Source organism: Anomalospiza imberbis, chromosome 2, assembly GCF_031753505.1.
Source record: "Anomalospiza imberbis isolate Cuckoo-Finch-1a 21T00152 chromosome 2, ASM3175350v1, whole genome shotgun sequence".
Lineage (NCBI taxonomy): Eukaryota > Metazoa > Chordata > Aves > Passeriformes > Viduidae > Anomalospiza > Anomalospiza imberbis.
The window spans coordinates 11,190,739-11,213,621 of NC_089682.1; the positions used below are offsets into that span (position 1 = coordinate 11,190,739).

General features: G+C 41.1%; 1 protein-coding gene across 21 annotated transcripts in view; it reads left to right on the top strand.

Moving 5' to 3' along the window:
- DMD (dystrophin) overlaps positions 1-21,721 on the top strand; it is a 1,045,484-nt gene extending 1,023,763 nt beyond the window's left edge. For 16 of the 21 annotated variants that reach the window (XM_068179791.1, XM_068179794.1, XM_068179795.1 and 13 more), the window contains 4 exons: positions 89-332; positions 682-805; positions 4,764-4,856; positions 19,250-21,721. In XM_068179791.1, the coding sequence (XP_068035892.1) occupies positions 89-332; positions 682-805; positions 4,764-4,856; positions 19,250-19,347 (559 nt within the window). In that variant the 3' untranslated portion in view covers positions 19,348-21,721. Of the gene's footprint in view, positions 1-88; positions 333-681; positions 806-4,763; positions 4,857-12,899; positions 12,932-19,249 lie in introns of all 21 variants that reach the window. The other 5 variants (XM_068179793.1, XM_068179809.1, XM_068179813.1 and 2 more) reach the window with 2 other exon arrangements.
- The last annotated feature ends 1,162 nt before the right edge of the window (positions 21,722-22,883 follow it).

A 22,883-nucleotide genomic window follows, 5' to 3' on the forward strand; every position in this document is an offset into this window, starting at 1 on the left:
GAGACACATCACACCACACGAGAGGCAGCGCCTTGTCACTGCCGTGCCGGGGCCATAAAGCTTTTGCCCCTTTGTCACTTCCCAACAGGAACCTGCAGGCAGAGTACGACCGCTTGAAGCAGCAGCACGAGCACAAGGGTCTCTCTCCACTGCCGTCCCCCCCGGAGATGATGCCGGTCTCTCCGCAGAGCCCCCGGGACGCTGAGCTCATTGCAGAAGCCAAGCTGCTTCGCCAGCACAAGGGCCGCCTGGAAGCCAGGATGCAGATCCTGGAGGATCACAACAAACAGCTGGAATCGCAGCTGCACAGGCTGAGGCAGCTGCTGGAGCAGGTGAGTCCTCAGGCATTTCTTCTGGGCCTCTGAAGAGTAATTTTCCAAACAGTGTGTGAAGTGTTATCAATAACAAGAACATTCCAAGAAATCATGTCTGTAGAAACAAGTCAGAGAAATGCACAAAATTGTTTTACAGGCTGCAAGTGAGACTATGGAATCGGGTTTCGGTGTTCTTATTTAGTCTTCTTCCTTGTTTTATTCAGAATTAAAATGCATTGGCTGCATGGATGAATTTGCTTAAGAACAGGCTGAAAATTGTGTGTATTCATGGAATAAATAAAAATTACAGAGATGTAAAATACTGAGCTGATATAGCAATGTCTTACTTTTTTTGCTTCAATTTCAGCCACAGGCAGATGCCAAGGTGAATGGTACAACACTGTCATCTCCTTCTACCTCTTTGCAGAGGTCAGGCAGCAGTCAGCCAATGCTTCTTCGTGTAGTTGGCAGCCAGACTTCAGAAACCATGGGTAAGAAAATGAAGCTCAGGTTGTCACAAAAATAATATGTCCCATTTTCCAGAAAAAAATCCTTAAAGGTAGAAAACACTTTTCCGTTTAGTTCAAATGAAAAGAAGTAGACATTTGCAATGATCTTCAATGTAATCTGGCTGTTTACACTTTGCATCTTCATTATGATTCAGTCTTTGCTTTTGATCATGATGTATCCAGTAACTTGGATATTTTGATATTAAACACAAAGCTCAGCCAGGGCTTGACTTCTGAAAACAAATGCTGCTGAAAAGCTAACTGTTCTATTCAAACTGACTTTCAGTTATGAAGCATGACATGGCTGATTTAAATGTACATAATATTAATTATGGCCAAGAGACTAAATGTATGATTAGTCATCCCCATGTCAAATGATGTGATCTTATTTTTAATATGTTGTGGCTCAATCAGTAGGATGGAGCTGTCACTCACAGGCAGTGCTCATCTAGTGGCTTTTCTAAGTATCACATCAGATGTGATAATGAATATCATAAGAGTTGTGGAGTGAGGTTAAATAATAATATTCTGTAGCTGGAGGTTGGAATTATTATTTTGGTGCTTTTAGTAACTGCCATGTGGCACTTTCCTAATTTCCTGTCTGTTACAAAATTAGTAAGTGTTTATTACCAAGTGGCAAGGATTTTCTGCTAGTAAAAAAGCAATCAATCTTTTCAGCATCTTTAAGATAATGCACTTATACTACTTCAACAAGATGACGTTTCAAGTCTGATTATAACATTCGGCCTCATACAGAGAAATTTATTTTATGTATATTAGTGAGAGCTTTTCACTGCTATTAGTGAAAGTGTCAATGGCAGTGAGAAATTTAATGGGAGGGCACATTCTGCCGTGTCTAAAGTGCTGTTGTGGTGGGAAATGTAGCTTTTGGGGAGGCTTTTTCTTCCATTCCAAGTGTGAGCAATAATTTCTGCCTATGACAGTATCAAGCAAGATAGGTTCTGTACAATCTGCAATTAAAAATGTGAAATAAATAGTATCTTTAGGAATGCTGAAATTGAAATCCTGGGGGTGAGTGTCCAATCACAGGTAGCAGGAATTTATGGAAAAAGTAAAAATGGACCTTTCATTAATCATGTTACCAGTGGAGAAATATTTTGTTATGTATGGCACACACAGAGTACATAAAATATATTAGTAGTAGTCTAATTTGCATCAGCTTTCTGGAGAAATGTCATGAATTTCATCACATAAATACATGAATTAAAACACAATTAAAAGAAAATATAAGAAAACAGTGTTTCCCAGCCATCTTATTAGAAGTCTTGTAGTTTTGTCCTTTAGTAGGACAAAATACAAAAATACACTTCTTTTCATTTGACTCAATATAAAATTATTCCCATTTACCTCAGAAGAGTGGAATTAATTTGTTTATACAATAGAGCCATATAAACTGCTAAAACTTTTTAAAGCAAATATTTCGACATAACCTGATTTTATTTGGTTTGATGGAGCCAGTATGTGGGAGGACAGTGAGATGTTATCAGTAGCATCATACTGAGACTCAGCAGAGCCACACTGTTGGCAGCAGGAGTGGAGCTTATAAAAAAATTACTAACCAGTCTAACAAACCACAGCTAATTCAGTTTGTTAAGTGTCCTTTCACACCAGAAAGCTTTGCTTGCCAGGCTCAGAGTTTTCTGAAGCTCAGCTTAAAATACTCTTAAATTGTGAAGGCAACGAGAGCGGTGGTGGAGCGGTGGTGGAGCGGTGGTGTCAATAATGCTGCCATGCAGCAGCCATGAGTCCAGGAATGAGGGAGCCATAATTTTTGAGAAAACACTGAGGATCTCCAGGTGTCTCAGGCAATGAGGCAAGGTAGTGGTAGCTTTTATATGTTTTTCTCTTTAAAGTTACACCTTAGTTGTTCTTTTTCATTTGAAAACCCACTGCACTTTTGTCTTTCTGCTTTGCTGAGGAGAGATTGCTGTGAAAGGTGTTCCACCAGCAGTGTTTTGGTAAAAGCAGTGACCCACTCAAACCCTTATTTACAAACAGAACTTGTTAACTTGAAGAACATCTGGGCAAGTGGAACGGTTCTGCTTTTCTCCTCATGGAGTCCCAGTGGGAAAGTCCCTGTCCTTGGCCTTTCTGCCCAGCAGGGTATCAGTAGAAGAGGTTCTCTGAAGTGTATGAGGCAAGAGGCTGTTCTGAACTTTAAATTTGTTCAGGTACCACCAGAATATTTGAGACACACTTATCTCTCTAAACCTTTTGTGGAGACACAAAGGGGGAATGCTCTTCTGGGTAAAGAGAGGAGACTGAGCTCTGAAGGTATCTTTACTTCTGTCAAGTTGTTGGCTGATGGCTTATTTTGTCCTTTACAAGAAAATGCTCAGAAAATATCATCCAAATAAGGAAAAAAATTAAAATAATGCATTTTAAATAAAAAATACAACATTTTTGGGGGTCGGTAGTGCAGCTTATATCAGCAGTTATGAGGACATTTGGAAATTGGTACCTGTCCTCAGTTCGCGACCAGGACAGCCGAACCATGGCCCTTTTATTGAGATCTTTAGGGCCAGGAGGCTTTCTTCAGGCTGATAAAATCCTCAGCCTGGGTAGAATCACTGAGATCTCGCTCTGAGTTTTCACCTTGACATTCAGCAAAGGCTGCAAGGACATTGCTTTTTCTAAGACACCTCTGTCAGTGCAATGTCTGATGTGAAAGTAACTCATGGTGTGAGTTGATTCGTGAGTCCAGCACCACTCAAAAGCTGAAGAAACTGCAAGCAGCCTCAGCAACTATTTTTAGACCATTAGTGGAATAAAAGGAGCTGATACAAAGAGCATCATTTATATGAATTAAGTGCTTCTTGCAGACACTCTATCCCACTTCTTGTGCTGGAGTGGGAGAAATCACTCTTGGTCAGAAATAATTCTTGTTAAACTCCCAGCTTAAATATAGGCAGCCCTGAAATGCTCCTTTCATATCCCTTTTCTAGGTTTTTCACTAGCATGGAGCACCTTATCGTTTAAAGAATGTAAATGTTAACAGAAAATCAGACAGTTTCCTACTCAAATAGGGCACAACATGTTAGAATAAAGGGTCATTAAGTCATTTTCAAAAGAAGTTATGTAACTCAGTTAATACGGCAGGCAAAATTGCTTTTGTGTTTCAATAGAGATAAGACATCTAGTGAAAAAGGAGAATCTCACTCAAAGTATATACTTTAGGTTTGTTTTTTTTCCTAGATGCTTTATTTATATTGGAGGCCAGGATCTGCATTAAAAACAACATATGGATTTCAGTTATATGAAACCATGAGCAAAAAAAATCCAGTAAAAATAAAATGTATTGAATTTCCCATTAAGCTGCTGCCCTATAATCAGGTTATAGAAATTATTCAGTGGGAGAAATGTATTTCGCTTTATTAAACTGCTGCTAAACCCTTTTACAGTACAATTGAGTGTTCTTGGAGCGCCAATCTGAGGCAATTAAACTGTCAGAAATATTAATACTGATGCAGATGAAAATCTGGGTTTCTACTGATTTGCACAGCTAGGCAAAGCAGTGCCAACATGAACCCAGCACTATTAGAAAGCTGCTCAACAGCAGCACTCACAACAGCAATTTCTTTTTCCATTAATAGAATAAGAGAAGCTGAAACGACGAGTGTCATTTATGGAACTAGATGTTCCTAGCAGACATTTTACCCTACTTCTTTTACCAGAGTCGATTTCTTAAATCCCTCTTATGAATTAAAATAGTGTTAATTGTCTCAAATTCCTCATTTACTTTCCCTTAGATCCTTATAAAGAGAGAGAACAGTAACAGTCAACAAAATTCACCTTTCAAAATTTTATTGTGCACTAAGCAGAAAATGTGTCTGAGTGAACAGCCTTACCTTTGAGGAGGACTTGGCAATACAAACTGTCAGCACAGGCTCTCATGCAGTGGTGTGGATTTGCTTTGCAGGTGAGGATGAGCTGCTCAGCCCTCCCCAGGACACAAGCACAGGTTTGGAGGAAGTGATGGAGCAGCTCAACAACTCCTTCCCCAGCTCCAGAGGTGAGCACTGCTGCCTGTGGCAGATGAGAGGGAAGAATATAAAAGTGTTTTCTGTTTCTTGATGTTTTCAGGGGGTTGTGTTTTGGCATCAGGCTTTTTGCTGCTCTTTGTTTTCATTTCAACAATAGCTGTAGGGAAACCCCTCTTGCTAAGGGTGGAGGAGCAGCCTGTTCCTCCTTACCTTAAGCTGCCTCCACAGGTAGCCCTAGATATGTGGAAGAAACAATGTCTTTGTGAGACTCTTTCTTCCCCAAGCATTTTCTTTGCTTCCCTCTCTCCATGTTCCTTTTTTCACAGCTTTCCTTCTTTTTAGTTGATCCCCTTGATGATTTATTTTTAATACATGTCTTAGCATATTTTCCTTCTGTCCTTATCCTTCTCCAAGACTGTGGTTTGAGATAATATTAGAGTTCTAAGTCAAAGTTCTCAACCATGTAGCCCTCAGGTCCAGAGGCATGGAGGGAAAACAAGTGAGGTGCTTGTTTGTGCAGCATAGGCTGCACTTGTTCATACAGCCACAGCCTTTCTTCCAGTGTTTCCATTTCTCTCATTCCTGTTGTTTGCTAAATATAGGCATTTGTATTACCAGAATTTATTTGTCCAACCTTTTTTAATTTAAGCTCTTTTCTGAGCGCAGAAGAAAATACTCTGCTGCCAAGAAAAACAGCTGAGATTCCTAGCAGGAGATGGGAAGTTTGGGATGTTGGCTGTTGCTGTGAAAAGAGGCTCAGCCACTTGGCAAGAGAAAGCCCTGGTACTGCCAGCCTGATAAGTGGATTTCAGGGGGCATAGACTTCCTGCAGGGCCCTTGCACAAGTGTCACACATCACCCAGGGGTTTTTCTTTAGGAGATAAGTGCTTTGACCATTGTACTAAACTTTCAGTGGAGTCAGGTTTTCTCCATCCTTTGCTTTCAAAGCAAGTTCAGCTCTCACCAGAAACCATCTGTCAGGAGTGGGATAAAAGTCAATATAAACTGTATAAGATGTCATGCTGTAGATCAAAAGATGGAATCATTTAGAAAGATATCATTGAATAAAGTCGAATACAATAAATTGTCAACTGCAGTCAGCTCCACCTCAACATTATGTAAAAAAGTCTTATGTCCAGCCCTCATTTTGCCCAAATGATTGCTATGAGAGACAATAGATGAAAAGTCTTCCTAATATTGCTATGTAGATTAAAATGGACTTTTTTTTAAGTTGCTGTGTACACAAGGTTACAACAGACAGTGTTTTCTTATTAGTGACCATCATTAGTGTAAATATGTTGTACATAGATCTTGCATAGTCACATGTGTTTAGATGTAGGTATACCATGTGTGAAAATATTCACCAAATGTGATGTCTAATTTGTATTCATAGGTGATGACCCTATCAGTGTTTCTTTTTAAAAACAAACTTAGTTTTCAGTGAAATAGGAGCAATTTATAAAACAAAATTTAATGGGATATTTGAAATAGAGTGGTTCATTTCCTGTCTAGAATAAATAGGTAGAGGTCAGTCTCTAGACATCACCTTCTGGTCACTGAAAATAAAAAATGTTTCTTTATCTTATTAGTGAAAAATACAAAGCTTCATGAAACAAATGGAGAGAATATAAAATCTAGTAGGAAAAAGAACTGAAATTGATAAGATTAGATAATAATTTAATTTTGTAAATTAAGCTGTAGATTCAGATTTTCGTTCTCAGGATGCAAAATGTGGTCATTTAGCTAGGGAGAAAGAATGTGTTCCCTTATTTTGTTTCTTCATTCAGTAACTGTCTTGAAAACACAGTAGGTGATCACAAGCATCCACAAAAGGTATTGCAGCTTATGTACTTCCCTGTGTGACTAGCTGCCATGGAGAACAAAAATACTGTCTAGCTGGGTGGAGGGCTGTGAGTGAGGAGGGGGCACAGCCTTTGACATGAGCCCCCCTCAGCCAAGGCACGAGAGGAGCTCCTGGTGCAGCAGCAGGAACGGGCACAGCCCAGCAGAGCCAGGCTTCCCTCGCGACTTTGCTTTTAGGTCTTGGCCAAGGCACTGCCAGGCTGAGCCAGAATCTGCCTCTTCCCCTCCCTTGGGCTACACAAAAAGATCCGTGCAGCTGGGAGAGAAACTTGTTCAGTTTTTTGGGAATTGTACCAGGTTTTGGCTAAAGAGATTAGGACTTCAATTATGTTTCTGTGTTCTGCATATATCTTTTGATGTATTTGCGTGAATGCCAGGTTAGTGTAATTCCTTTTGGCTGAGTTATAGGAATGGTCAGGCTCTCTGTAAGAAACAGTTTGTCCTAAAGCCAGTGCAAGTGGATTGCCATTCATTAGTTGATAGAGGCTGCTGAGAGCTCTAGTAAACTTCTGTTACTGAAGTTTTCTTCTATTCCCAATTTAATAATTCAGTTATATTCAATTGATACCTGCAAACACAAAGATTACATCTGACATCTGATGTGCTGCAGCTTCATGTAGACTTTCAGTATGACATGAAAGATGCTGTGGTCAGTCAGATTCCACAGGCATCAGGCATCTCTGATTTAAAATTTTCAAGACTTCAGGAAGAAGAAAAGGAAGCAGAGTTGATTGGTCTCAGCAAACTCCTGAATCAGGAACCTTTTTGCTGTTGAGAGGTATAATCTGTATCTCAGATCTCTGATCTTTAACAGAAGATCAAAGTGCATTTGCAGAAGAGTGAAAGCAGTTTGGCAAAGTAGCCTGAGAAGATGGCATAATGTTAAGGACTCAGGCGTGGTGCAAGTGAAATTTTACTTCTTTCCAGTACAAGTTGGATTGAATCTCAGGTTGCAGGTGTGAATACCTATCTCACATAGATGCTCAGGAACAGAAGAAGAAGCCCTAACAAGCAATAGCACATATCTATAAAAAATACTTTTGGTTATATTGATTCTTATTAGGTAAAATTAAAAAATTGTCAGATACCAGAAATGCAGTTGTCTCAGTCTGCCATTCAGAAATAGGTTGTGATAGAAGAGCTGAGGGAGCTGGGCTTGTTTACTCCAGAGAAAAGGAGTCTCGGGGAAGACCTTATCACTCTACAAGTGCCTGAAAGGGGGTTGAAGCAAGGTGAGGATTGAGCTGTTCTCCCAAGTGTCAAGCAGTAGGACAAGGTGAAATGGCCTTATGTTGTGCCAGGAGAGGTGTGAATTGGATATTAGGGAAAATTTCTTCAGGAAAAGGGTTGTCAAGCATTGGAACAGGCTGCCCAGGGAAGTGTTGAGTCAACAGCCATGGATGTGTTTAAAAGACATGTAGATGTAGTACCTGAGGACTTGGTTTGGTGGGGGCTCAGCAGTACTGGGTTAACAGTTCAACTCAATGGTCTTGAAAGTCCTTTCCAACCTTAATGATTTTATGAAAAAATATTTTCTTTGTGGCCTGTAAAAATAAGTGTGTTAATTTTCAAGCTAAATATCAGCGCGTCACAGCATAGGGAGTGGCAGGCCTTTTGAATCAGGGACATAATTCTGGGTGTCCTATTGCCTATTAGAATACCAACAGCTTGGAGGAGTTCAGAACAATATGACAAAAGCAAACAGAATTTTGAAGGCTTTGGTTGTGAGAAAAGTTCAGAGCTGAGCAAGCAGTGAGGAGAGAAAAGGACAGAATTTATATGCTTGGGTGTACAGATGTGTAGTTGAGCATCACAGACATATTCAGCCTAAATGTTGTCCAAAGCACCTGAAGAGTAAGACTTGCTCAGACTGGGAAATAGTTTACTAAAGTGAATAGTGGCTCTTATTTTGGAATTCTGAAACAAAGCAACAAAAAGCAAGAGTAATTGTCACTCACCTGAAGATAGATTCCTTAAGATTATATTTTTCAAGCTTTTGCTGCACAAAGTTGTTTTTAAAAGGGCATCAAGGCTTCATGACATCATTTTGAATGTATTTTAGAGAAGCGAGTGCAAAACAGATTGTGTCATGGACCTGTAGAAGCAGACCTCAGATGCAACAACCTATTTACCTTACACCTTTTATAGGGCTTTTCATTTGTGTGTTTCTTCAGTTTCTTTTGGCAGTCCTTGGCATTTCCTAAGGAGAACAGGACTTTCTTGCTCCTTGCACAGCTGGCTCTTGATGCCAAAAGCTGTTTAATTTCTAGAGAGATTCTGCTGAATACCTGATGATTGCTGTCCTTAAGGAATTTTTCTTTCCTTTTAATCTAAAAGGTTTCCCATCCACTCCTCTTTTACTTTGCTGCTCCCAGCAAATTCACAACTGCTGCAGCTGCTTCAAACAGCTGCTGTGCTAACTCAAAACAGATGTCAAAGCCAGAGGTCTGACATTTAGTGGAAATCTACCATTAAATGCCACCTCAGTGGTTTATTTGACCCTGCTCAATAATGGGCCACAGAGGAAAACATTTTCACGCTGTGTTTGTGCCCAAACGACTAAATCTCCAGGGAATTAGTTTACAGTTAGAGAATAAGATTGGCAGGATTTTCAAAGCCAAATTCATCTCTCCTGCAGCACTGAGGATGAACAAGTTGCACCACTTCAGGTGGCTCTCATGGTGGACCAGGCTGAGTTTTGCAGCTATGGTTTCATGGCAAATGCATTCTGTGAATGAAGCTCAGAGAGGTATTTAGGGGCAGAAGTGCTTGAATTAACTGAAGCTGATGAGAGAGCTTCCCAGATTTGCAAGGCTGGGCCCCCTGCTGGGAGATAGTGAAGAAGTGGGAGCCAAAACTGGTTAGAAATGAGACCATCATGGCTTAAAAGAGCTAAGAGGCCATAACATAATGTGAGAACATTTGGACAGAGACTGGTCCTCACAATTTTGCATGGTATTGCTTAACACAGTTGTGGTGTGGTGCAGTGAAATTACAAGATCCCACAGCAATAAATGAATGGCACTAAGAATAGCACCCTTTTTTAGGAGTTTTATTTTTATCTCAGTCACATTAAAACATGCCAGTCACATTTTCTCCTCTCACTTGTGCGCCAGCCAGGCTCTGTCATGAATGGGACTAACGTCCTAAGTGGAACTAGCAACTTTCAGCACTGCAAATAATGCAGTTTCTCTTATTCTGACAGCAGAATGTCTCATGATGCAGACTTTTCACACTTTACTGAGTCAGTGAAAGAGTACCCTGCAGTTACTGTACTGTGGAGTATTCTGGAAGTACTCTTCCATTTGAGATACCCTGGCTCTCCTGGATTGTGTCACCTGTGGTCCTGGATCCCACCACAGTGAGCCCAGGTGACTAAGATCCCTTTGCTCAACAGAACTGATCTGGCTGAGCTTCTCTGCAGATGGGACAGTGGTGGGGTGAACTAGGTCTTCCCTGTTTTATAATGCCCAGTTCTGGTGTAAACTGAGAATATGGTAATGAATTTAATAAAACTTCAACAGATCTTTCTTTTTGTTGTTTTGAGAAAAAAGGCTCTTTGCAGACCCAGATCTCCTTTTTGTGCAGCCTGTCCCTTTCCTGAGCTCAGTGACAGGGGCAGTGCAGTAGTTGCTTTGTGCTCTCTGTTTTCACCTGGATCTGCAGACACTCCTGCATGAAGTTTTTGGTGGTGCCTCTGCTTTCAGGTTTGACGTGGTCACTTGCTGTGTACCTTTGCCTGTGATGCAATGCCATGTAGCTTTCAAAAAAAAAAAAAAAAAGAAAAAGAAAAACTCTTCTATTTTGTAAGGGCAGGAAATGTTGATTTGAGCAGAAATAATAGATAATTAGGCACCCACAGATTGCATATCAGTATTTGGATGCCTTACAGAACACACAGAACTGTGGCAATATAGACAATCTTCTTCCTCTGCAATTTATGCCAAACCATACTCCTTGCCTTAAAACTTAGAAACAGGCATTCATTCATATGCAAAGAAGAAAATAACGTAAAATCCATTAAACCCTTTTTAATCTTCCTCCAGAAGAAATTAGCTGTTGCTGTAGTAGTGTGGATCTTTGCTGCATTTAACAAATTCTAGGGCTGATTACTCACCACAGACTGTCCTCACCAGCTGTTTTGTGTGGTGCTGAGCTACCCCAGTTACCTTTAAATGCATTCATTTTCAAGCAGAATCCAGTCTGTCCCATGTAGATTTAAATTAAACACTGTGTAGCTGCACTTGTAGGTGCTTGTGCAGACAGGAAGGGGTTTTTTAAGAACTCCAGTATTTTGCTTGTAGGCAGTTCCTTTTCTCTTCTTCACCCAAGCTAAACTGTGGACCCAAGCTAATCTCCTGCTGGGTCCCATTCCTGCCCCAGGACTCCTTCAAACCAAGCTGTACTATGCTGCAGTTTCTGGACTCCTTAAGCTGACCTAAATCCTGAGGCTCTTCATCAGGAAATGACCAAAGTATGCAATAGATTTTTTTATCTTCCTTTCCAAGGATTTTCTGTTACATGATTGATATTGGTGAGACATTCTCATCTCCCCTTTTAGAAATCATTTTTTAGGGAATTCGTGACTCCTGGTAAAAGTGCCAGAGGAGGTCTCAGGCTGTGCAGACACATGTAAGTCCTAAAAGGTTAGGCAGGCCTGTGAGGTGGAGTCCTTAGAGCTGAAGTGACACCTCTCTGCACCAGCACGTGTGGCACGGACATCACTGGAGTCAAGATTTCACTGAGGAGCAAAATAAAAACCCACGTGTAGAGCATGTTGTTATTCAACCTCTTGCTGTCATTTTTAATAGGAAGTGTGCTGCTGGGGAGAGGGAGAGAGGCAGGAAGGGACTAAAAGTTCCTCTGTTCTGTAAATGGTAACCTCTGCTGTCTAAGCCTTCAGAAGCTGCCCCCGCCCTTTCCATTGCCTGGAGTTTGTCAGACCTGTGCTGGTCAGTGATGCCATTCCTTCCTCTGCCCTCTCCTCCTCTCCTGTACTGCCTCTGCTCTGCCTTGCTCTGCTGTTGACCCTTGTTCTGCAGCTTGTAAAATACCCATAAAGCTGTTTATTGCCTCTCTTCCCTTCTCCTACAGCCTGCCAAAGAGCAAAACCCAACAGCAATTAGGTTACCATTGTGCTGACTGGTGTGCTCTCCGTCACGTGTCTGTCTCTCTCCCCAGTGTCCCACACATCATTTAAAATTGCATCATTTACAGCAGCTCTGGGGCAAAGATCATCCTGCATCGTCTGCTGCAGTGACTTTCTCACTAGGGCTGCAAGTGTGGCATGGCAGAGCTGCCAGCAGTGTGACAGTGACAGTGGGACACTGCTGCTGGAGACAGCCAGACTGTTACTGGCTGTGTGGTGGAAAGGTGGACAAAGGGGTGTTTCTGCTGTTGAGTAACACCTGGCTTCCCCTTTCTAAAAACAAATGTGCTATGAGAAGTGTTTGAGAAGAATCAGCATGATCAAAGTATGGCTTCTGTGGAGGCTTGTTAGGAGCATCTTTGCAGCTAAACCCATTATTGACTCCATTTTGGTAGTACCTGAACATGATAAGATACTTTCTCTTTTTGCCTTTTTTTACTTGAACATTTTTCTCTCTGCCCCCTCGGTTTTACCATGCTTGCAGGTCAACATGTTGCAAACATATTTTGCAACATATTTATCCTGAATGTGAGTATGTTGCATTCCAGCGTACTTCTGTAGGTGTGAAATAAGTGTGTACACATAGGCATGTATATCAATGCATACCTTAGTGTATGTAGGCCACAATACAATGTAAAGTGTCTGGGTAGATAAATTTGACATGGGGGGAAAATGTTTTTACCACTTACACTGATTGTTAGAAGTACTCAAATTCGGTAATTAGGATGCTCAGAAAGTGAGTTCAGATCTTGTCTGCAGTCGTTATTCTCAACTGACAGGTGTGTAAGTTGGTGTAAGTAGTTTTCTCAAGTGTTTTTGAGAAGTTAAACCAAGCCATAGGTTACAGAACTGTTGTTGAATAAATCAACTCAGAATCATCAGTGGATTTCAGTGCACTTTTGGTCTTTGTTTAAGCAGAAATGCATTTTTTAATGTTAAATTGCTAAATGGAAATTGAAGTGTCTTTTACAGTATAAAATATATGTTCATGTGTGGGTTTGTTTTTTTTTTTTTCCATTCTTTCTGATAATTATTCCACTTCCTCTCTCTGTTCCTAAAGGAAGAAATGCCCCTGGAAAGCCAGTGAGAGAGGTTAGTGAGACGCAGGCTCACTGCCATGGCTTCTGTTTGTCACAGCTTGCTTTCTGTGCCCAGCATGTGTGTGACACAGCACGGGGTTGCTTGGGTTTGGTGAAGGGTGGGGGTGGTTTTATTTTGCTTTGGGTTTTGTTTGGTTTTGCTGAGTGCATTCTCCATGTGTGCTGTAACAGTGGTGTACCTCTCAACTTTCAGTGGAGACAATGTCAGCTCAGGCGTCTGCATTTTCTTACATGCTCTAGAGGTGGAAAATCAGGAATGGGGAGGAGAAAATAATACGTTGAAATTAAGCCTCTGAATGATAAATGTTGTCAGTAAATATGCTGCAGTCATTGACTTATGTTCTGTTGCTCTTGTGTGTAAGCACAGCAGGGAGACGGGGCTCTCTTGCTGTTCTGCTTACAAACTCACAGCTATATTTATATATGTGTAGCAGTATACCAACCATCATCTCCAGTGATTAAATAGTTTTTTTATATTTCTTCAGAAATATGAGAGTTGAGAGGTATAAGAGATTCAGGTTTTTTAATTTCCTGATGTACTATTGCAGAAAGAAGAATGCTACTAACATTCACCAGCTTCACAGTGTTGCATTCAGCAATGCAAATGGGCTGTGGTTTTCACTGTGCACTTTGGACATGGTTGATTTGATGCAAAATAGGTTTTGGAATTTGTGTGTCGCTGCTCATTAATGGAGGAAAGTGTTTTGCACTGTGTTGTCACAGCTCCTTTGAAAGCATTTCCAGAGAGCCTTGATTTTTCCTCTGTGAAGCTGCTCTTCACCTCCCAACCAGATACAGTGTTTGAAAGATGAATTTCTAGTGAAAATTATTATTGAAGATAAAATATTCAGAGACTGCCTGAGTGCAGTTGCAGTGACTATGAAATGACCTTTTCTGCACGGAAGACATTCGGTGTGGATGAGGCAGGAATTGAAGGGTAACTTGGTTTGCAAACTTCTGCTGGTACAGAGGGAGGGGCTCGTGGAAAGTCTCTTAACAGAGCTGCTGTGAACCCCCAGTCTCTGACAGGGTGCCCTGGGAAAGCCAGGAATTGTCCTGATGTGGTGCCTTGAAATACTGAGGTTCTCTGCTTTGGCTGTAGGTGCTGGGGCAGGTTCAGCTGCTCCAAGGTATAAGACTTTTGGTGCAGATTAAGTTTGTCCTTAAATGGCAAGTCCTCTCATATGGATCGAAAAAGGGTGCTTGAGATGGCATCAGCAGACTGTACAAATCCAGAAATGTAATGGAAAATACTTCACATTGAGTCCTGCTTGTTCTCAGCTCATATACTCTGAGAACTGTTTTCCTGTTTAGTAAAAACAGGTCATTGATTTCCATTATCTTCATTCATATTCATGCATATTACTCAAAAAAAAGCTTCTTCTGCAGAGGGCATACTTGATACAAGTAATTAACAAGAAAAAAAATAATTGGCTTGTTCTACCTGATCTGATTCCAGCAGTTTAACCCTAAAAAATTGACTTCAGTGAACTGCTCAGCACTCTCTGGCTGAGTTTGTGCTCCCTAATGGTTTCAGAGGGACCTCAGTAACGTGGAGAGCTGGATATAAAATGCCATTGTCCACCTGCTTATGAAGGATATGAGCTATGGTATAGAACAGCTTCTGCTTTAGGTGTGAGTCTGTACGTGCAAAGGCAGATCCTGTGGTTTAAAACCCACCTGGCCAGGTTTTGATTCTATTACTCACATTTGGTATTGTCTTTGTGTGTAATCCCGTAGATTTTGTGGCATTACTCAATATGAATAAGGGTATCAAAACCCAAGTCACCAGCAGGAAGGATTTTTCTTTTGTCAGGAAAGGGGTAGAAATCTCTTCTGCTAGAAAAGGCCCTGTATTGTGTTGGGATTTCTCAATTTACTTTCCATCCACTCTTTCAAGTCTGAATGTTCCACATTTATTTTTCTGACAAGCTGTAGTATAAAATTGTTATTCTGTTACTGTGCCCACACCCGTGGGCCTTGATTCCATTAGAGTCTCTGAAGCAAATTCAGCAGATGTGAAACACATTGCTCTCTGTGTGACCAGAAGTGAGGTTGTTAGTATATACAGAAATAGGTATCTTCTGCTTCCCAAGCAAATGGCAGCTGTGGATTTTAGAAGTTGAAATTAATACTGTCCATGTCCACTTTGAACTTTATTGCTGCATTTCAAAGTGTCTACTAGTTTTTTCATTACATAGCAGCATTTTTCAACCTTTCAGTGCCTCAAGCATGGATAAGACTTTCTCAGTTTTAATGTTAAAAAAAAAGAAGAGTGAAATTAATGCCTTCTTTGATAGCATTACTTTAGAAATCTGAATAATAATGGAAAGTTCTGATTTTTATTTTTCTAAGTGCTTTTAGGACAGTATTTCTCTCATTTGCTAAACCAACCCAAACTACAACATCCAACATCCTACATTTCAGTAGTACATTTTCAGTACTATGGAGGGCAAGTGAGCAGCATTCAGTGGCAGCAGCAGAGCCCTATGGAAGCAGTGAACTTAGACACTAATTTAGGTACAGTCATGGCAGAAGGGTGTGCACTCATTGCACATACAGTACCAGGAAATCATCATGTCCTTTGTTCTCAGCTCTTTGCAGTCTCAATTGACCTGGCTGTTATTCCCATGTCCAGGAGAAGCAAAAATCCTGCTGGCAGTGCAGTGACACCCAGCTGAGGGTCTGCCAGTTGTCTGGCTGGAGCACAGCCACCACCTGCTCCTCTGGCCCGTCCTGCCATCCCAGGGCTGTCCTGGAGACCGTGGTCCCCCTGCTGCTGCTGCATTTACAGTCCAGCTGTCAGCACAAACTGCAGTCAGCAGTGCTTTGTGGTCATGCTCTGAGCTCTAACCTCAGATGGCTCTGGAGAAGACACAAGTGTTCAGTTTTAGCAGAGGAAATTAAGACCTGAGCTGGAGAGGGAGTGTGGATGTTGCAGGGGAGAGGGAGCTGTATCTCCTTAATCACTGCAGCATCCATCAGGGCAGCTTTTGAGGAGGGAAATCAGATTAAAAGCATGGATATTTCAAAAATATTATATCAATTAACAGACAAAGGAAAAAAGTACTGTCGGACATTTCTGTTATTTTTAAATATTAAAAAGTACCTAGGGATTCATGGATCCATAAGGACTTCTAATTGCCTGAACAATGTAACAGTTTATACCTTCTGTGGCATACATCTGAAAGGTTTTGTGTTTGTGTTTTTGGTTGAAGTTATTCTTTCTAGACCTAGCTCTTTTTTAACAGAACAAAATAGTATTAATTTCTAAAGATACAGTTTAGCAGTCTGGGTTGTTCTAAGCCTACAAAAGGGTGATCAGTCTTCCTAAGAATGAGCAATATTGGAATCCTGAAGAGCCCTGGAGTTTTCTAGAAACAACAGATCATAGCAAATCTGAATGTGAGCCCATCACCCCACGAGCACTTCTCACAGCTGGGCTACCCAGTCACAGCATTGCTCTGGTTATACCAGAGGGGAGTGTTCCCACAAAGTCATGGAGTTTAGTCAGAGTTTCAGGTGAGTAGAGCAGGTCAGCAGCTCAGCTGGTTTGCACCAGCATCTCCCATATGTTCTTCATTTCATATGGCTTTGTCAGATTTTCACTTGTGATGGTATAAGTTGCTGGATTGATACCTGTCTGTGTGATGCCAGTGACAGAGATTATCCCTTACAGCTAAAATAAATGTGGTAGGATACATTTACTTTAAAATAAACTATGTTTTGACCAAAACTTGTCAGGAATCTTTCGTATGCAGTTACTTGTCATGCTGATGAGGAAATTACAAGGTTTTGCTTCAGATGGATAGGATGGCTATACATTTATGATGTGTGGATGAAATTGCTGATTGATGCATCTTTTTCTTTGCATATTAGTGCAGTTAGCAAATTGTCACCAGATACCAGATACCAGAACCTAGTATTTTTTTGTATTGCTATCTGGCAAGCTGTGTCACAGCACAGCTCACTGTCCAATGGGCAGCTTCTTGAATAGTTCTTCTTTAGATCCAGCCTAGTTTTGTATCATCAATGCTAAATTAAAAAAAGAACTCTAACAACCTTAAAAAAACCTAGTATTTGAATATAGAGAGTGGTAGTAGTTCCCCAGAAGAAAAAAGCTCCTGAGTTGCTCAGCATGGCGAAGAGGCTTTGGGGAGACCTTTCAGTACCTTAAGGGGGTTTATAAAAGGGAGGGACAGGGACTTCTGTGTGGGCAGATAGTGATAGGAGAATGGGCAGTAGTTTAAAACTGGAAAAGAACAGGTTTAGACCAGATGTTAGAAAGCAATTCTTGACTGAGGGTGGTGAGACACTGGCAGAGGTTGCCCAGAGTTGTGGATGCCCCACCACTGGAAGTGTTTGAGGCCAGGTTGGATGGGGTCCTGAGCAGTCATCTCTAGTGAGTGGCATTCCTGCCCCTGGCAGGGAGGTTAGAACTGGATGGTTCCTAAGATCCTTCCATCCCAAACCATTCTATGGTTCTCTGAATAGTCTAAGGTAATTTTTTTCTATTCCATAAAAGCTGCTGAACTGAGATCACTCCAGGCTTTTACTTACTGTAGGAATGTGAGCAGTGCATGACTACCACAAATATACAAGCACTGTGAGGAGGATGGTGAGCCTGATTTTCCCCACAGGGAAGGTTCATTCCCGCTCCACTTGTGTCAGCAGGAGAAGCCACTATGTAGGTGTGCAATGGTCAGTCAGGCTTCTGCATGTTACAGGTAGGGACTGCATGAAAGGTGTATCCTGGATGTCCTGGTCATGTCCTTCCCTCATTTAGGTGCTCCTTCCTCAAGGACCGTGGTGAGGACTCAGCATCCAGACTAATGCAAAGCATTTCTGAGAACCAGAGCTGTGGGCAGATGGCATTGCACTTCCTGTGTTTTTCCAGATAAATATTCTATCACAAGTGCTCCCAGAGAGTAAATCAAACCCCCTCAGGCTAGGGTGACATGACATTTTGCTGAGTAATACTTCACTTATAAATGTTCAGATGCTGGCACTCTGCAGCATGGAGACTTCTTGAGTTGGAGATCACATGCACTTTTTTGCATCTAAATAAATCTTTCTTCAGCAATTATTTTCTAACTCCTCTTTTAACTCATTTATGTGTTTGGCCTCAACATCAGCCTGTGGCGAAGAGTTCAGTAATACAATTATGTGCTGTGTGGAGTATAATTTCCTTCTGCTTGGTTTAAGACCTTCTGTCTGCTCATTCCTTCTTGTCCTTGCAAGAAATCTTGAACAGTCAGTCCTTGGTTTGGATGCTTATCTTGTACGGTGGCTAGATCTCAGTCACGTTCCCTCTTCAGTCATATTTTTTCAGGAGGGAGACTCCAGGTAAGGTGCAGCTGTTTAAACCATGATGTCTCTGACATTTGAGGTGCCAGAGGGCATTTGAGACAGTCATAGAGGTCTGAAATCTCGCACAGGACTTGGAGGAGAGAGACACTTTCCTGAACAGCAGTGGGAGAGCAGACAAGGCGTGCCAGGGGTTAAAATGGCAATTTTTGGCAATTCAGTCTCCCCATCCTTGAGTTTATTTGGTCTCTAATTGTGATGAAGCCCTTTCTTACCACCCATTGCCATTTGCTGCACAGGTGACATGAGTGTGAGACGTAGCAAGTTTCATCTCCAGGATGGTACTGTGTGTTTATTCATCACTTCTGTGTAGAAGGTTGTGGTTATACTATCTTAGGACTTCAGAATGTTTATGGGTGAAGGGAAATGCACAAGTGAACCCCTGCATAGTAGTTAGCTGGTAATTGTGGCATCTTTCTTTGTGCTGGACTGCTGTCCAAAAAGGAAAGGATATTTTAAAAATGTTTGAATTAACTGACTGGCTTTTTTTGGTCATCATCATATTTATCTTTGCACGTATCCTGCTGAGACCTCTTGGTTGTACTGATTTAGTTAATTTGTTTGTTTCTCTTTTTCTCCTTGATAGAACATTGGATGCTCAAACACTTGCAGCATCAGTCAGAAACTCTTCTGTGATGTCAGTGGACTTAATTGTTGCTTTTGGTGCACATTGATAATGATGACACTCCATCACCCGGGGGAAGATGGCTTATTTGCGGGGTGGTTTGCCATAGCTATTCAAGCCAGTGCTGCTGTTAAATGCTGTACAAACCTGGCAGCTTTTGCTAATCACAACCTGTTGGACTCATCCAGGAGACTTCTGGAAGTCTCCTCTGGGGATGGCGGCGAGCGGCACACAGAGAACGACGGATCTGTGACGTTTTCCTATCCACGTGCTGCTACGTCCTCTTTGTTTAATTTTCTCTTTGACTTTCTTTTTCAGGCCACAATGTAGGGAGCCTTTTCCACATGGCAGATGACCTGGGAAGAGCGATGGAAACCTTGGTGACCGTGATGACCGACGACAAGGTGTTAGAATAGCAAGATGTGTTTTACAACTTCAGGCGTTCCGCATGGTTTTTATAATATTCATACTACAAAGAGGATTAGACTGTAAGAGTTTACAAGAAAACAAATCTATATTTTTGTGAAGGGTAGTGGTACTATACTGTAGATTTCAGTAGTTTCCTAAGTCTGTTACTGTTTTGTTAACAATGGCAGGTTTTACACGTCTATGCAATTGTACAAAAATTATAAGAGAACTACATGTAAAATCTTGATAGCTAAATAACTTGCCATTTCTTTATATGGAACGCATTTTGGGTTGTTTAAAAGAAATTTATAACAGTTATAATGAAAGATTGTAAACTAAAGTGTGCTTTATAAAAATAATTGTTTATAGAAACCCCCTTAAAAAAAAACCACAAAAAAATCTACTGAGGCAGTGCATTTGTTTAGTATCATTTCAGCTCTGTAACAGTATCAGAGAGATTCATGTCCTGTGTTCTTTTCCTTGCCTATCCAAAAGAAAAAAAATGAAAGTATTTCCTGCAGTGATACTAGAATGGCCACCTTACATTTCTCATTGGTTTTGTCTGACTAGGGCTGGCTTAGAAAAAATAACCAAAAAACCTGAACTTCCAATGAAGGTAATTACTTTTTATCTTTCCAATAAAATTAAGAATTACATGACTTACTGTCCTGGTTTTGGACAGCAACTAGCAATTACACAGCTAGTTTGCAATAATTAAATGAAAGAGCACATTATATGACAGAGCCTGCAAAAAAAAATCAATTAAAAAAGAAAAAACTCAGAAGAAATAAAGAAAGGAAAGAAGTTAACAACCATCCTGTGTGCCAGTGTTTCCTCTGCAGTCTAAATTCCTGGATACTTTTAGTAAAGGAACATAGACATTGCCCTTACTGGTTTGAACCCTGGGGCTCAGCAGGTCTGGGGACAGTTCTCCCCCCATTGTCACCTTTGCTGCAGAGGACAGAAAAGGGAGAAGCTCCCCCCAGCCCCCTGTGGGGTTGGCTTCTGACCCAAAGCACAAGTAGGGTACGCAGAGAGCTCTGTCCAGCTCCCAGTGCTGGTAATGGGCACGGAGATCCTTGACCCTCTGGAAGAGGAACCCAGAGCTTCCCACCGTCCTGTCTCATCCTGCTGCAGCAGCCGGTCCCAAGGAGCTGTGGTGCTGCAAGCCACCTTTGGGAAAGGCTGTGGAAGAGTTACTGCTGTTCTTGCCTCAAATGGTGATCAGGTGAAGGTAGTCACACTGCTCCATGAGTATTTATCACCAAAACAAAGACCCTGGTCCTTTCTCCTTCTCCATTTCTCTGTTCAAGTAATCCCCTGCACAATTAACAATAACATGAGAAAGAGAGGAGCTGATAGAGAAACAGATTAGCCAGCTTGACTGCAGCTCTGTGAGAGAGAGGTTTGGGTATGAGGTGCTCTCAGAAAAAGCTTTACCACTTCATTTTCTTAACCAGCTTTTAATTTTACCATAAAATACATAGAAACACAACCATCTGACTTTATATTGCAAGAGTAAAAAAATCTGTTACCTCTTCTTGTATGAAGTGTAATTAAACTTGGGAAAGATTTTATTTTGAATGCTAGTTAACATTGAACATGGCTAGTCATGCTATTTCTACCTCACTTTGGTTTTGTGGTGTTCCTGACAATTACGTATGACAATGTTACATCATCACCACGTGCCCATTGTGTGACCAGGTCTCATTGTTAAAGTAATAACAACGTTAATCATTTACAAAAAAAAGTACAATCCCCCCCAAACCTCTGCTTTCCTAATAAAGAGCTTTTTAACACCTTATTACAATAGGAACCCTCACTATTTCTCATGTCCTTTTTTATCAGAAGGTTTAAATTGCAATTTGAGAAAGAGATGGGTTTCTTCTTTTTTCTCCCCCCTTATACATTAAACCTTCTCTTCAGAAAAATTATGGAGGAAAAACAGATTGCACGATTGTTTTCATCAGGGTTTTGTTTTGTTTGTTTTACTTTCTAGATCTTAGTTTTGGAGTGAGTCTGTCAAAAAGTATTTAAAAAGTTGAAAGCTTTATTGCTGCTTTTTTAAGCATAATTTGGGAATTATTTCATATTCCTTATAATGACAAGTATTAAACTGTAAAACATGATCAGTGTAGTTGAATACATAAATACCATATGGCATGTTATTTCATCGTTACTCAGTATGGTTTATTACTTGGATATCATAATATATTGTGTTTTAACACCAACACTGTAACATTTACTAATTATTTTTATAAACTTCTGTTTTACTGCATTTTTTCACAACATACCAAATTTCACCAAATATATGCCTTACTATTGTATTATATACTGCTTTACTGTGTATATCAATAAAGCACGCAATTATGTTATATAAAAGGTGCAGGAGTTTTTTTGTGCCGGTTCAGCACACACCCAGCACATCTCCCCAGCAATCCCTGCCACACTGCACTGGCCAAACTCCCTGCTGGCATCACTCCAGTGCCTCAGCTCTCCCTGGTTTGGGGTTTTCTCCCTGCTGAAGTTGTGAACCTCCTGTGCTACCCAAGCTTTTGGGGGTTTGCCAGCCACGCTTCCTGCCTCATCCCTGACAGGACATTCAGACTAGATTGATTCAGTCCAACACTTGACAGTCTCCTTGCCACCAGGCATAATGTTAGGAAAACCCTCTCTGGGGCTTTGGGAAGTGTGTGTTCCCATCAGAGAGGCTGATCACACATCTCCCTTATCTAGGAAATGTGTAGGCTCTGATACCCAGACTCCACTCAGCTGTGCCAGGATGCTGCCTTTGAGCTACCTTTTGGTGGTAGAAATAATTGATGAAAAATAGTAAAATACAAAGGCAAAACCAGCATATGTTTGCCTATGACTTCGATAATACAGTGAAGGAGAAGGTGGGAATTTCCTCATTTCATTCACTTGAGGAAATAAATACACATCCCACATCTACTCTCCCAGACTCGAGTTACTCTGCATTCACTCCTACATAAGTCAATCAGCGTGAGCTTTGCTGTTCTGAAGTCTTCCATGAAGACTGTGCAATCCACAAAGCACAGCAGCCCCCCTTGATGATTCTGTTGGATTCAATTAAGCAAGAAGGGAGGATAGCTCCACTCATTTCCCCCACACCTGTGACCCCATGATTTACGACTCCTGACATCCCATCAATCAAACCTGGTGCTCCTGAGTGGCTCTTAGGAATGTTTTCCTTATGTATGTTCAGCAAAATATCCTCCTTAAGGACTGGTCAGCGTGTTTCCTTTGCTCTCTGGGCAGAGGGGAAAATTAGTTCTCTTTGATTTCATCTGCCTTGTTAGTGTGCTGCCATTTACTCCTGGACTTCTCAGTCTTTGCTCTACCTTTTCAATAGGTAGATAGGTAGGTAGGTAGATAGGTAGATAGGTAGATAGATAGATAGATAGATAGATAGATAGATAACAGATAGATAGATGATAGATAGATAGATAGATAGATTAGATAGATAGATAGATAGATAGAAATCCTGAGGCCCTGCTAGACAGGTCAGCAGCACTGAGGGGGT